General features: G+C 38.4%; 1 protein-coding gene across 9 annotated transcripts in view; it reads right to left on the reverse strand.

Annotated features, from left to right (window-relative positions):
• The window catches only part of PXDNL (peroxidasin like), a 429,464-nt gene that overhangs the window by 187,163 nt on the left and 229,643 nt on the right, over positions 1 to 12,658 (reverse strand). For all 9 annotated transcript variants that reach the window (XR_003147577.3, XR_007407163.1, XR_003147578.3 and 6 more), the window contains one exon: positions 8,987 to 9,058. Coding sequence is in view for 5 of the 9 variants with exons in the window: in XM_035708326.2 (XP_035564219.1) it covers positions 8,987 to 9,058 (72 nt within the window). In the remaining 4 variants the exon portion in view is untranslated. The remainder of the gene's footprint in view (positions 1 to 8,986; positions 9,059 to 12,658) is intronic.

The raw sequence follows: 12,658 nt of genomic DNA on the forward strand, positions 1-12,658 counted from the left end.
ATGGCAATTGTAAATAATGCTGCATTGAACATGGGAGTACAGGTATCTCTGAGATTCTGATTTCAACTTCTTTGAATAAATACTCAGAAGTGGGATTGGTAGATCACATGGTAATTCTATTTTTAATTTTTTGAGAAACCCCCATATTTTTTCCATAGTGGCTGTACCAATTTACATTCCTACCAACACTGTTCAAGGAACTCTCTTTTCTTTACACCATCCTCACCAACACTTTTTTTTTTTTTTTGATAATAGCCATCCTAACAAGTGTGAGGTCACTTCACATCATGATTTTAATTTGCATTTCCCTGATGATTAGTGACATTGAACATATTTTCATGTACTCTTTGGCCACTCATTGGCTTTTTAGTTTGATGTAACTCTGTCTATTTTTGCTTTTCTTGCCTGTGCTTTTGCTTTCATATCCAAGAAATCACTGAAGACCAAAGTCAAGAAGATTTTCTCTATGTATTCTTCTGGCTGTGTTATAGTTTCAGGACTGAAGGCTGAATTGTATATTTAAAATTTTGCTAAGAGGGTATGTTATGTGTTCTTATAAAAAATAATAATAACTAGGGGAATGGGAGGAAATTTTTGGAAGTGATGGATATGTTTAGGGCATAGATTGTGGCAATGGTTTCATAGGTGTATGCTTATCTCCAAATCCATCAAGTTGTCTACATTAAGTATGCACAGCCTTTTGTATGTCAATAATACCGCAATAAAGTATTTTTTAAAAAGAACATAGCTTGGGGCACCAGAGTGGCTTAGTTGGCTAAGCCTCTGACTCTTAATTTCAGCTCAGGCCATGATCTCAGGGTCTTGAGATCAAGACCCCCCATCAGCTCTATGTTCAGCACAGAGTCAGCTTGAGATTCTCTTTCCCTATCTCCCTCTGCCCCTCCCCACCACTCATGCTCCCTCACTCTCAAATAAATAAATGAAATCTAAAAACAAAAAAAAAAAGAATGTAGTTTATACCAAATTTTCAATTGACAAAAAAGGATTAGACTAAAAAATCCTTCTCCAATATCCTTTCCTTACTTCTTATTCCCATGTTTTCACAGACTATGTCTTAAAGACTATGAGAAAATTAAAAAGTATATTTTCATACTGAATATAAGCAATCATTACAATGCCCTACTACATTTGCAAGACTAAGCAAACATTTATCATGTGCCCCTCCCTTCCTCAAAAAGGATTATGTACAATAAGAATCATTAAAAGAAAGACCATGGATATAAATGTTAAGGAACAAGTATTTCAGGGACCTCAAGCTCTTATTTAGTTTTATAGAGATATACTGAAATGATTTGGCTTTCAGAGCTGTAATTAAAATTATGAAAAATTCCAAAGATTAGAGATTACAGAGGGGTCGGGGCAAGAATGGCGGAAGAGTAGGGTCCCCATGTCACCTGTCCCCACCAACTTACCTAGATACCTTTCAAATCATCCTGAAAACCTACGAATTTGGCCTGAGATTTAAAGAGAGAACAGCTGGAATGCTACAGTGAGAAGAGTTCACGTTTCTATCAAGGTAGGAAGACGGAAAAAGAAAGAAAGCAAGAAAGCAAGCAAAGCAAGCAAGTATCGAGTAGGGGAGGGGCCCCGCGAGGAGCCAGGCTAAGGCCAGGCAGCAAGTGCCTCCAGGACAGGAGAGCCCAGTCTTGGAGAAGCAGGAAATTTAACAAGCTACCCAGACAAAAAGGCACTTGCAGGGAACTCGAGCAGGATCACAGGAGGGGCAGTGGAGCCCCCAGGTTCCCGGGGTCACTAACAGGAACTGCGCCCGGGGATGGAGCATGCCACACACCGCTAGCTGAGCTCCATAAAGGGCTGGAGCACTAGCTGCAGGGCCTTGGGAGCACGATTCCAGAGGCGCAGGCCCTGGGGCCCAGGGCACCGGGGGACACAGCCCAGGATCCAGCACTCCTCTTGGAACAGGCAGAGGCCGGGAAGACACAGGACAGTGAAGATGCTCCTGCCGTGGGGTGCCCCAAGCTGTGCAGATCACTGCCCCAACCCCCAGAGTATCCAGGCCCCTGTGGACTAGGAGCTGCGGTAGTTACTGCAGGAGCTGACTCCAGGACTGGAGAGCTGGCCACTGCTAGTGGTAGTGTTTCTCCTTGTATCAACTTGTGCCTGGGACAGAGCAGGCCGACAGGGAATAGGGCCTCAGAGGATAAACAGATATCACTGAGCCCTGCACCTGGCAGAGGGTGGGGCAGCTCCCCCAGGTGCAATCAGCACAGCAGGTCCCTACCCCAGAAGACCAGCTGGAAGGACAAGGGAAGAGCAAGTTCTTGAACAAGCAGCAATTAAAGCTCCAGGGGAAGTCGAAGGACTTACAGTATATAGAATCAGAGGAAAACTTTCCTTTGTTTTTGTTTTTGTTTTTGTTTGTTTTCCTTTGTGTTTTTGTTTTTGTTTTTTTGTTGTTTTCCCCATTTTTTTCTCTTTTTTGTTTCTTTCCTTTTTTCGAGTACAACTTGTGTTTAGCCACTCTGCACTAAGCAAAATAACTAGAAGGAAGACCTCATCACAAAAGAAAGGATCAGAAACAGTACTCTCACCCACAGAGTTAAGAATATGGATTACAATTCGATGTCAGAAAGCCAATTCTGAAGCACAATTATAAAGCTACTAGTGGCTCTGGAAAAAAGCATAAAGGATTCAAGAGACTTCATGACTGCAGAATTTAGATCTAATCAGGCTGAAATTAAAAATCAATTAAATGAGATGCAATCCAAACTGGAGTCCTAATGACGAGGGTTAATGAGGTAGAAGAAAAAGTGAGTGACATAGAAAACAAGTTGATGGCAAGGAAGGAAGGTGAGGATAAAAGAGAAAAACAATTAAAAGACCATGAGAAAAGGTTAAGGTAAATAAATGATAGCCTCAGAAGGAAAAATCTACGTATAATTGGTTCTAGAGGGTGCCAAGAGGGACAGAGGGCCAGAAAGCATATTTGAACAAATAATAGCTGAGAACATCCCTAACTAGGGGAGGGAAACAGGCATTCAAATTCAGAAGATAGAGAGGTCTAAAATCAATAAAAACCATTCAACACCTCAACATTTAATAATGAAACTTGCAAATTCCAAAGATAAAGAGAAAAATCCCTAAAGTGCCAAGAAACAAGAGATCCCTAACTTATATGGGGAGAAATATTAGATTAACAGCAGATCCCTCCACAGAAGCCTGGCAGGCCAGAAAGGGCTGGCAGGATATATCAAGGTCCTAAATGAGAAAACATGCAGCCAAGAATACTTTATCCAGCAAGGCTCTCATTCAGAATAGAAGGAGAGATAAAAAGCTTCCAAGATAGGCAGAAACTGAAAGAATATGTGACCACCAACCAGCTCTGCAAGAAATATTAAGGGAGACTCTGTAAAAGAAAGAGGAAGTCCAAAGAAACAAAAACAGGGGCTGAATAGGTATTATGATGACACTAAATTCATATCTTTCCATAGTAACTCTGAACATGAATGGGCTTAATGATCCCATCAAAACACACAGGGTTTCAGACTGGATAAAAAAAAACAAGACCCATCTATTTGCTGTCTACAAGAGACTCAGTTTAGACCTAAGGACATCTACAGCCTGAAAATAAAAGGCTGGAGAACCATTTACCATTCAAAGGTCCTCAAAAGAAAGCTGGAGTAGCCATCCTCATATCAGATAAATTAAACTTTATCCCAAAGACTGTAGAAAGAGATGAAGAGGGAAACCATATCATACTTAAAGGATCTATCCAACAAGGGGACCTAACAATCATGAATATTTATGCACCTAATGGGGGAGCTGCCAAGTATATCAATCAATTAATAACCAAAGTTAAGGCATACTTAGATAATAATACACTTATACTGGGAGACTTTAACACAGCGCTTTCTGCAAATAACAGATCTTGTAAGCACAACACCTCCAAAGAAACAAGAGCTTTAAGTGATACACTGGGCCAGATGGATTTCACAGATATTTACAGAACTTTACATCCAAACGCAGCTGACTACACATTCTTCTCAAGTGCACATGGAACTTTCTCCGGAATAGACCACATACTGGGTCACAAATCAGGTCTTAACCAATACCAAAATACTGGGATTGTCCCCTGCTTATTTTCAGACCATAATGCTTTGAAACTAGAACTAAATCCCAAGAAGAAATTTGGAAGAAACTCAAACACGTGGAGGCTAAAGAGCATCCTGCTAAAAGATGAAAGGGTCAACCAGGAAATTAGAGAAGAATTAAAAAGATTCAAGGAAACGAATGAGAATGAAAATACAACAGTTCAAAATCTTTGGGATACAGCCAAAGCAGTCCCGAGAGGAAACTACATCACAATACAAGCAACCCTCAAAAAACTGGAAAGCACTCAAATACACAAGCTAACTGCACACCTAAAGGAACTGGAGAAAGAACAGCAAATAAAACAAGAGTTAATAAAGATTTGAGCAGAACTCAATGAAATAGACACCAGAAGAACTGTAGAACAGATCAACAAAACCAGGACTTGGTTCTTTGAAAGAATTAATAAGATAGATAAACCAGTAGCCAGCCTTATTAAAAACAAAAGGAAAAGACTCAAATTAATAAAATCATGAATGAAAAAGGAAAGAGCAACACCAATACCAAGGAAATACAAATGTTTTTAAAAACATATTACGAGCAGCTATACGCCAATAAATTAGGCAATCTAGAAGAAATGGACGCATTTCTGGAAAACCACAAACTACCAAAACTGGAAGAGAAAGAAATAGAAAACCTGAACAGGCCAATAACCAGGGAGGAAATTGAAGCAGTCATCAAAAACCTCCCAAGACACAAAAGTCCAGGGCCAGATGGCTTCCCAGCGGAATTCTATCAAACGTTTAAAGAAGCAATACCTATTCTACTAAAGCTGTTCCGAAAGATAGAAAGGGACGGACTACTTCCAAACTTGTTCTATGAGGCCAGCATCACCTTAATTCCAAAACCAGACAAAAACCCCACCAAAAAGGAGAATTACAGACCAATATCCCTGATGAACACAGATGCAAAAATTCTCAACAAGGTACTAGCCAATAAGATCCAACAGTACATTAAGATTATTCACCATGACCAAGTGGGGTTTATCCCCGGGATGCAAGGCTGGTTCAACACTCGTAAAGCAATCAACGTGATAGATCATATCAACAAGAGAAAAAGCAAGAACCATATGATCCTCTCAATAAATGCAGAGAAAGCATTTGACAAAATACAGCATCCATTCCTGATCAAAACTCTTCAGAGTTTAGGGAAAGAGGGAACATTCCTCAGCCTCTTAAAAGCCATCTACGAAAAGCCCACAGCAAATATCATTCTCAACGGGGAAATACTGGGAGCCTTTCCCCTAAGATCAGGAACACGACAGGGATGTCCACTCTCACCACTGCTATTCAACATAGTACTGGAAGTCCTAGCCTCAGCAATCAGACAACAAAAAAGACATTAAAGGCATTCAAATTGGCAAAGAAGTCAAACTCTCCCTCTTCACCGATGACATGATACTCTACGTAGAAAACCCAAAAGACTCCACCCCAAGATTGCTAGAAGTCATACAGCAATTTGGCAGTGTGGCAGGATACAAAATCAATGCCCAGTAATCAGTGGCATTTCTATACACTAACAATGAGACTGAAGAAAGAGAAATTAAGGAGTCAATCCCATTTACAATTGCACCCAAAGGATAAGATACGTATGAATAAACCTAACCAAAGTGGTAAAGGATCTATACCCTAAAAACTACAGAAAACTTCTGAAAGAAATTGAGGAAGACATAAAGAGATGGAAAAATATTCCATGCTCATGGATTGGAAGAATTAATATTGTGAAAATGTCAATGCTACCCAGGGCAATTTACACGTTTAATGCAATCCCTATCAAAATACCATAGACTTTCTTCAGAAAGTTGGAACAAATAATCTAAAGATTTGTGTGGAATCATAAAAGACCTCGAATAGCCAGGGGGATATTAGAAAAGAAAACCATATCTGGGGGCATCACAATGCCAGATTTCAGGTTGTACTACAAAGCTGTGTTCATCAAGACACATAGTGTGGTACTGGCACAAAAACAGACACATAGATCAATGGAATAGAATAGAGAATCCAGAAATGCCCCTCAAATCTATGGTCAACTAATATTCGAGAAAGCAGGAAAGACTATCCACTGGAAAAAAGACAGTCTCTTCAATAAATGGTGCTGGGAAAACTGGACATCCACATGCAGAAGAATGAAACTAGACCATTCTCTTACACCATACACAAAGATAAACTCAAAATGGATAAAATATCTAAATGTGAGACAAGAATCCATCAAAATCTAGAAGAGAACCCAGGCAACACCCTTTTTGAACTTGGCCACAGTAACTTCTTGCAAGATACATCCACGAAGGCAAGGGAAAGAAAAGCACAAATGAATTATTGGGACTTAAGATAAAAAGCTTCTGCACAGCAAAAGAAACAGTCAACAAAACTAAAAGACTACCTACAGAATGGGAGAAGATATTTGCAAATGACATATCAGATAAAGGTCTAGTATCCAAGATATATAAAGAACTTATTAAACTCAACACCAAAGAATCAAACAATCCAATCATGAAATGGGCAAAGACATGAAGAGAAATCTCACAGAGGAAGACATAGACATGGCCACATGCACATGAGAAAATGCTCTGCATCACTGGCCATCAGGGAAATACAAATCCAAACCACAATGAGATACCACGTCACACCAGTGAGAATGGGGAAAATTAACAAGGCAGGAAACAACAAATGTTGGAGAGGATGCAGAGAAAAGGGAACCCTCTTGCACTGTTGGTGGGAATGTGAACTGGTGCAGCCACTCTGGAAAACTGTGTGGAGGTTCCTCAAAGAGTTAAAAATAGACCTGCCCTACGACCCAGTAATTGCACTGCTGGGGATTTACCCCAAAGATACAGATGCAATGAAACGCCGGGACACCTGCACCCCGATGTTTCTAGCAGCAATGTCCACAATAGCCAAACTGTGGAAGGAGCCTCGGTGTCCATCGAAAGATGAATGGATAAAGAAGATGTGGTCTCTGTATACAATGGAATATTCCTCAGCCATTAGAAATGACAAATACCCACCATTTGCTTCAACATGGATGGAACAGGATGGTATTATACTGAGTGAAATAAGTCAATTGGAGAAGGACAAACATTACATGGTCTCATTCATTTGGGGAATATAAAAAATAGTGATAGGGAATAAAGGGGAAAGGAGAGAAAATGAGTGATAATATCAGTGAGGATGACAGAACATGAGAGACTCCTAACTCTGGGAAACGAACAAGGGGTAGTGAAAGGGAGGTGGGCAGGGGGTTGGGTGACTGGGTGATGGGCACTGAGGGGGCCACTTGACTGGATGAGCACTGGGTGTTATGCTATATGTAGGCAAATTGAACTCCAAATAAAAAAACAAAGGTTAGAGATTACATTTTTGGATTCCAAAAGCCCTCTTTGAATAGTGATTCACAAGAGCATGGAATCATGCTTTAAAATTAGCAAGTCGAAATGCCTATTTCCATGGCTTTAAATAATAGTATTACTCAATATTAGTAAGACCAACAATCAGTATCAGAATATAAAGCATTTACTGATGAGAATTATGTACACTTTAAACAAGAATTAGAACTTTTCAGATGTTAATTTTTTTAAACCATCTGTAAATATATTTCATGAAAAATAGATCACAGTGATAAGGCTTTGTTTGTTGTCATTAAAAAAGTTACAGTTAATTGTTTTTGTGATGGTTCTATAATACAGTAAAAATTACCTTAAGATGAAGAAACACACTTTGTAATAGGGTGGCTCATTAGTTATGGAAAAGAAAATTAATAAGGGGAGAAGTAAACAAAAACAATAATTTTTAAAAATGTATTTGATCATATTTTAATACTATAATCTAACACTTTGGCCTTCTAGGAAAAAAAAATCTAGATTTTTTTTTAAGATTGTTATACGATCATGGTTGTTACAGAAATGATTGTAAATATCCTTTTCAAAATAAGAAGCCACATTGAAGATGGAAATAAAGCTGGGAGTCAAAAGACTGGTATTTAAAAGTTCTATTAATTAAAGATCAAAGAGCATTCTATATTGCTAAGCTGATAAATATCCCATAGCTTGTCATGAATGAAGTAAAATTTCTTCAAATATCTAATTAGTATTTGCATCACAGACACTAATAATTCAGTGAAATATCTGAATAAAACATCAAATTGTCATTCAGTAGCAGTGTAACCACATAACATAACTTTTCCTGCTGAAGAATTCATATTTCATCCTGAAATTCTGAAAAGTGAACCTAAAGTCTATGAGATTTCAAACTTTTCTTGAAACCAGCAGTAAAGTGTCAAGTGCTGAAAAGTGTAATAGGATAGCAGTCAGGAGATTTAGGTTATAATAATAATTCCACAGACTTTTAACCTTAGGCAAGTCATTTAATTAACATTGGATTTGGTTATTAATTTGTCAAATAAGAGGCTAGGTCTCAAGCTCTGGTAGTTCCCATATCGGTTAAATGTCTATGAACTTGATAAATTAATAATAGTCACAGCTCTCAATTACCTTCTATGAAATTCCTATTTTGTGTCAATTGATAAAATAGACTCTTTGCATGGAATATCTTAATCTTCACAGTAGAAATATCTTCATTTCAGAGATTTGGAAACAGGCTCAGGCAAGGCAACTTGCCCAATAGCATACAACTAATAAATGCAGGAATTGGGATTCCATCTGAGCTCTCTCTGTCTTCCTGCCCTCATGCCAACTCGATCATACATCTGATTTTTATCCAATTGATCACAGAATATTCAATCCTTCAAGCTGTATGACAAAACTTAAAATAATTGCCCAACTATCATATAATGGCATTTAAAAAGCTTCTATTTGAACTATAATCATCAGTGATTCAATAAAGAAGTTTTTATTACTTACAGCTGTTCCAAGGATATGAGTCCTTTAAATGTTTGCTTATCTAGGGCACGAATTTCATTCTTGTACAGATATCTGAAAAACACATAAAATTCTATTAAATTATAAATTTGTATAGATACTACATTTCTTATATTAGGATTTTTAAACTGCAGTGTGGCTTTAAAGAGCTTAGGATGTTAATGGATTCTCTTAAAATCTATGGAGACTTTGATTTCATTTATATCTGTTCAAGTATCTGAGTAAGACAATTCCAAGGCTCTCATCTGATTCTCAAAGAAATCCTTGATTTAAAATATTAAGAACCACTGCCTTAGCCTCTAAAATAAAAATTCTGATTAATGAGGTCACATGTACTGGGTAGCAACTTCTCTAAGAAAGTGTGTGTGTGTGTGTGTGTGTGTGTGTGTGTGTGTGTGTGTTTTAAGATTTTATTTATTTATTTATTTATGAGAGACAGAGAGAGAGAGGCAGAGACACAGGCAGGGGCAGAAGCAGGCCTCTTGGGACTTGGGACTTGGGACTCCATCCCAGGTCCCCAAAATCATGCCCTGGGCTCAAGGTGGCGCTAAATCGCTGAGCCACCCAGGCTACCCCCACCCCCAAAAAAAGTGTGACCACAATTTTTTTCAAATCCATTCTGTCATACAGAATATTTGAGCTAGGAGTTACATTTGCAAAACCAGCAAATATCATTGGACTCATCTGAAGGGGGATAAACACATATTAACAGATCTACAAGATGTATTTTGGTTCTCCCATGGCTGCTGCTGCAAACCTACAGGAAAGGATACTGTTAATGGATTTACAAATATGATGATGCAACTAATCTGGCCAAAAGATTTGATGAAGACAATTTAGGTAAATATGAGCACTATGTCCTTTTTTCTTCAACTATGAGATGGCAAAGTCATTTCATTTTTAAGTCTCTGTGTGAATATTTTGTGAATGTCATGAAAGTGAAACCTGAGTCTTTTCTACTTGTGCCTCTGGGGACCTGAGGCTATCAGAATTCCTGAAACTTTCTACCAAGTTCCTCTGGATAAGCTAGAGCTCACACTGATTTTGAATGTATCAGAATCACCTGGTTGTTTGTTAAAAACACTGACTCCTGAGCTTGCTCCCAAACCTACTCAATCCAATTCTCTTGGGGAAAGGTCTAGGAAATTGCATGTTTAACAAGTTTCCCAGCTGATTCTGAGGCAGTCTCTCTGCAGATGACTTAAAAGCCATAGAAATCACAATTCTAGTTGAAAATGAAAAAGAGATTGCTTTTCCAAAATGTGCTTAGTAAAGCTTTGGAAGTTCCAAATTACTTTCTCTTCCCACAGATTAGAACTTCTGTAAGTTTTTCAGACCAGTAGTGACTGATAGAGATTTATGTCTAACTGGAGATACTTCTTTAGCATTATTTGATACTATGGAAGATCTTTCTTTGACCTAAAATTTGAAAAATATAGCTACATGTTAGGATGGCAAAAAAAAAAAAAAGAATTTTCTGGAACCATGTTTCTTCAACTAGCTTATGAGGAGTATTGATCTGTGGTCTCAGAAACCACTACTGGTTCTCAACTGTGGCTGTGATGTGGGAAACAAAGGCAGAAGAAAAATTATTAAATTTCCTTACTACCTACAGCCCATTGACAAGTCCTTGAAAGAGGCAGTGACATTCCTCTAGGAACTCAGCTGCCTCAACGTTAATACCTTGCTAAGGGCAAAAGGCAATCTTAGCCTGACCCCCACAATCCTTTAAGTCTACTTTAACATAAAAATTCCTTTGGAAACTTCCTTTACCTCTACCCTCCCAAGATACATGTTGGCAATCATCCTCCAAGCATATGACCCTCTGATATACATCTGAAGAGTCTCATTACTGAGTTTTTACTAAATACTAATAACCTTTTCCTAACAATAGCTAGCCCCCTCAGGATCCTGGAAACTTTGTTTCTAAAGTACATGGAGGGTTATGCCATCCCTAACCCCCCTCTCAACTTGAAAGCATATGATGGACCACTCCCCATGACCCAGTATAGCTCTTTCTACCCAAGGGTCCTAGCCTGTGCTTTAATAAAACCACCTTTTTGCACCAACCATGTCTCAAGATTTTTTTCTTGGCAGTTGGCTTCAATGTGGGCGACCACGGACTAGCTGGAGTAACTGAACGAAACCAGGCCCGGACTTGCGTCCCTCATTCACTCAAAAGGCTCAGGAGCCTGAAGGGTGAATAGTTGTAGACGCTTGAGAAAGGGCTTGAGTAATGGTTCTCAGGGCTCGCTTGTACGTGATCGCCCACATAACACAATAGATACAACTTATTCTGACCTGGGCATAAATGTAAATAAGGGTCTGTGCTGTCCTTGCTGGTCTGTTTACCATATCTAATATTCCTTTGAAGTATGCACATCTGGAGCAACAAGCTTATCTATTTACCAAGGTCTCCTGGCACCTGTGAGTCTGTCTTGCATGCTGAGAAAGGGGAACTTTGGAGGGTTTCACAAACCTGCTAAAAATAAACACCTTCTTGGTTTTGTTTTGCTCATGCTATAAAATGTTGTAAAAACCTTGAATAAAGCTGGCACTGCTTGGACATCAACCACTGTGTCCCTCCTGTCCCCATCTCTTTACTTTTATTTTCCTCATCCCCTTATTCTCAGGACCCTGATTGTGTTGCTGCAGCACGCGCAACACTTCAAACCCTAATATCTTTGCTGTATCAGTTGTATGTGAATCAGTGTATAGGTATATGAATCAATAATATTTCTAAGATATCATTTTGAACTCTAACTCAGGGCTTATACTGGTACTGGGATACTGCTTCTGCAAACTCTAATTTAATAATGGGTCTGGCATGTGGAATAAACATCGGGATTCTTCAAAACTCCACAAATGATACTAATATGCAGAAAAGTTTAAAACCTCTCTTCCAGGGCTAGAGACCACATAAAAAGTATTTTGTAAATTTATTCCAGAAGATTCAGATACACCTCCCGGTAAGTACCCTCAGGCCATGAGAATGTCAAGGAACCACATTATTTTTCAGGTATCATATCTTCAGGCATAAAAAAAAAAAAATTGACCCAATTTCTGTAGAGATGTGTATAAAAGCTTTAATAGCTTTTTAATTATTATCATATTTATATAATGATGAACTGCTTCATAAAATTAAACTACATTATCAAATATTCATTGAGGAATCTCAAAACTGAAAACTGGCCATATATACAGATTCATTTTAGACTTATATTTTATAGAAAATGATACTGAAAAGTGACCAAATAGTAGTGAAAAAAAGATGCAAAAGAAATTCTATAGTTAGATCTGTACATGTTGACTAAAATAATAAAGTATGCATTCAAGATATACTGCTACTTAGCAAGAGAACTTCCAGTTTCCTGTGGGATAACAGTAGCCACCTGAATTCAAATTTCTCCACACATCCTGAAAACGAACTAAGAGGAAAAAAAAAAGTCAGCCAGAATACAACCAATGCTATGACTGGGAGAAAAGAAAATTAGTAACTTCAATTTACATTTAAGTAGGGGAAATACTAACACCAGCAAAATCAGTTCCAGAGGCTGCTTTGCAACAAAGGAATCGGGCAGGATTTTCCAGACAAGGGGGCTGGGAGGAGGCGGTGAAATAGGAAAGCTGAGAAAGTACCAACATGATGAAAAT

This window comes from Canis lupus, chromosome 29 (genome assembly GCF_003254725.2).
Source record: "Canis lupus dingo isolate Sandy chromosome 29, ASM325472v2, whole genome shotgun sequence".
Taxonomy (NCBI): domain Eukaryota; kingdom Metazoa; phylum Chordata; class Mammalia; order Carnivora; family Canidae; genus Canis; species Canis lupus.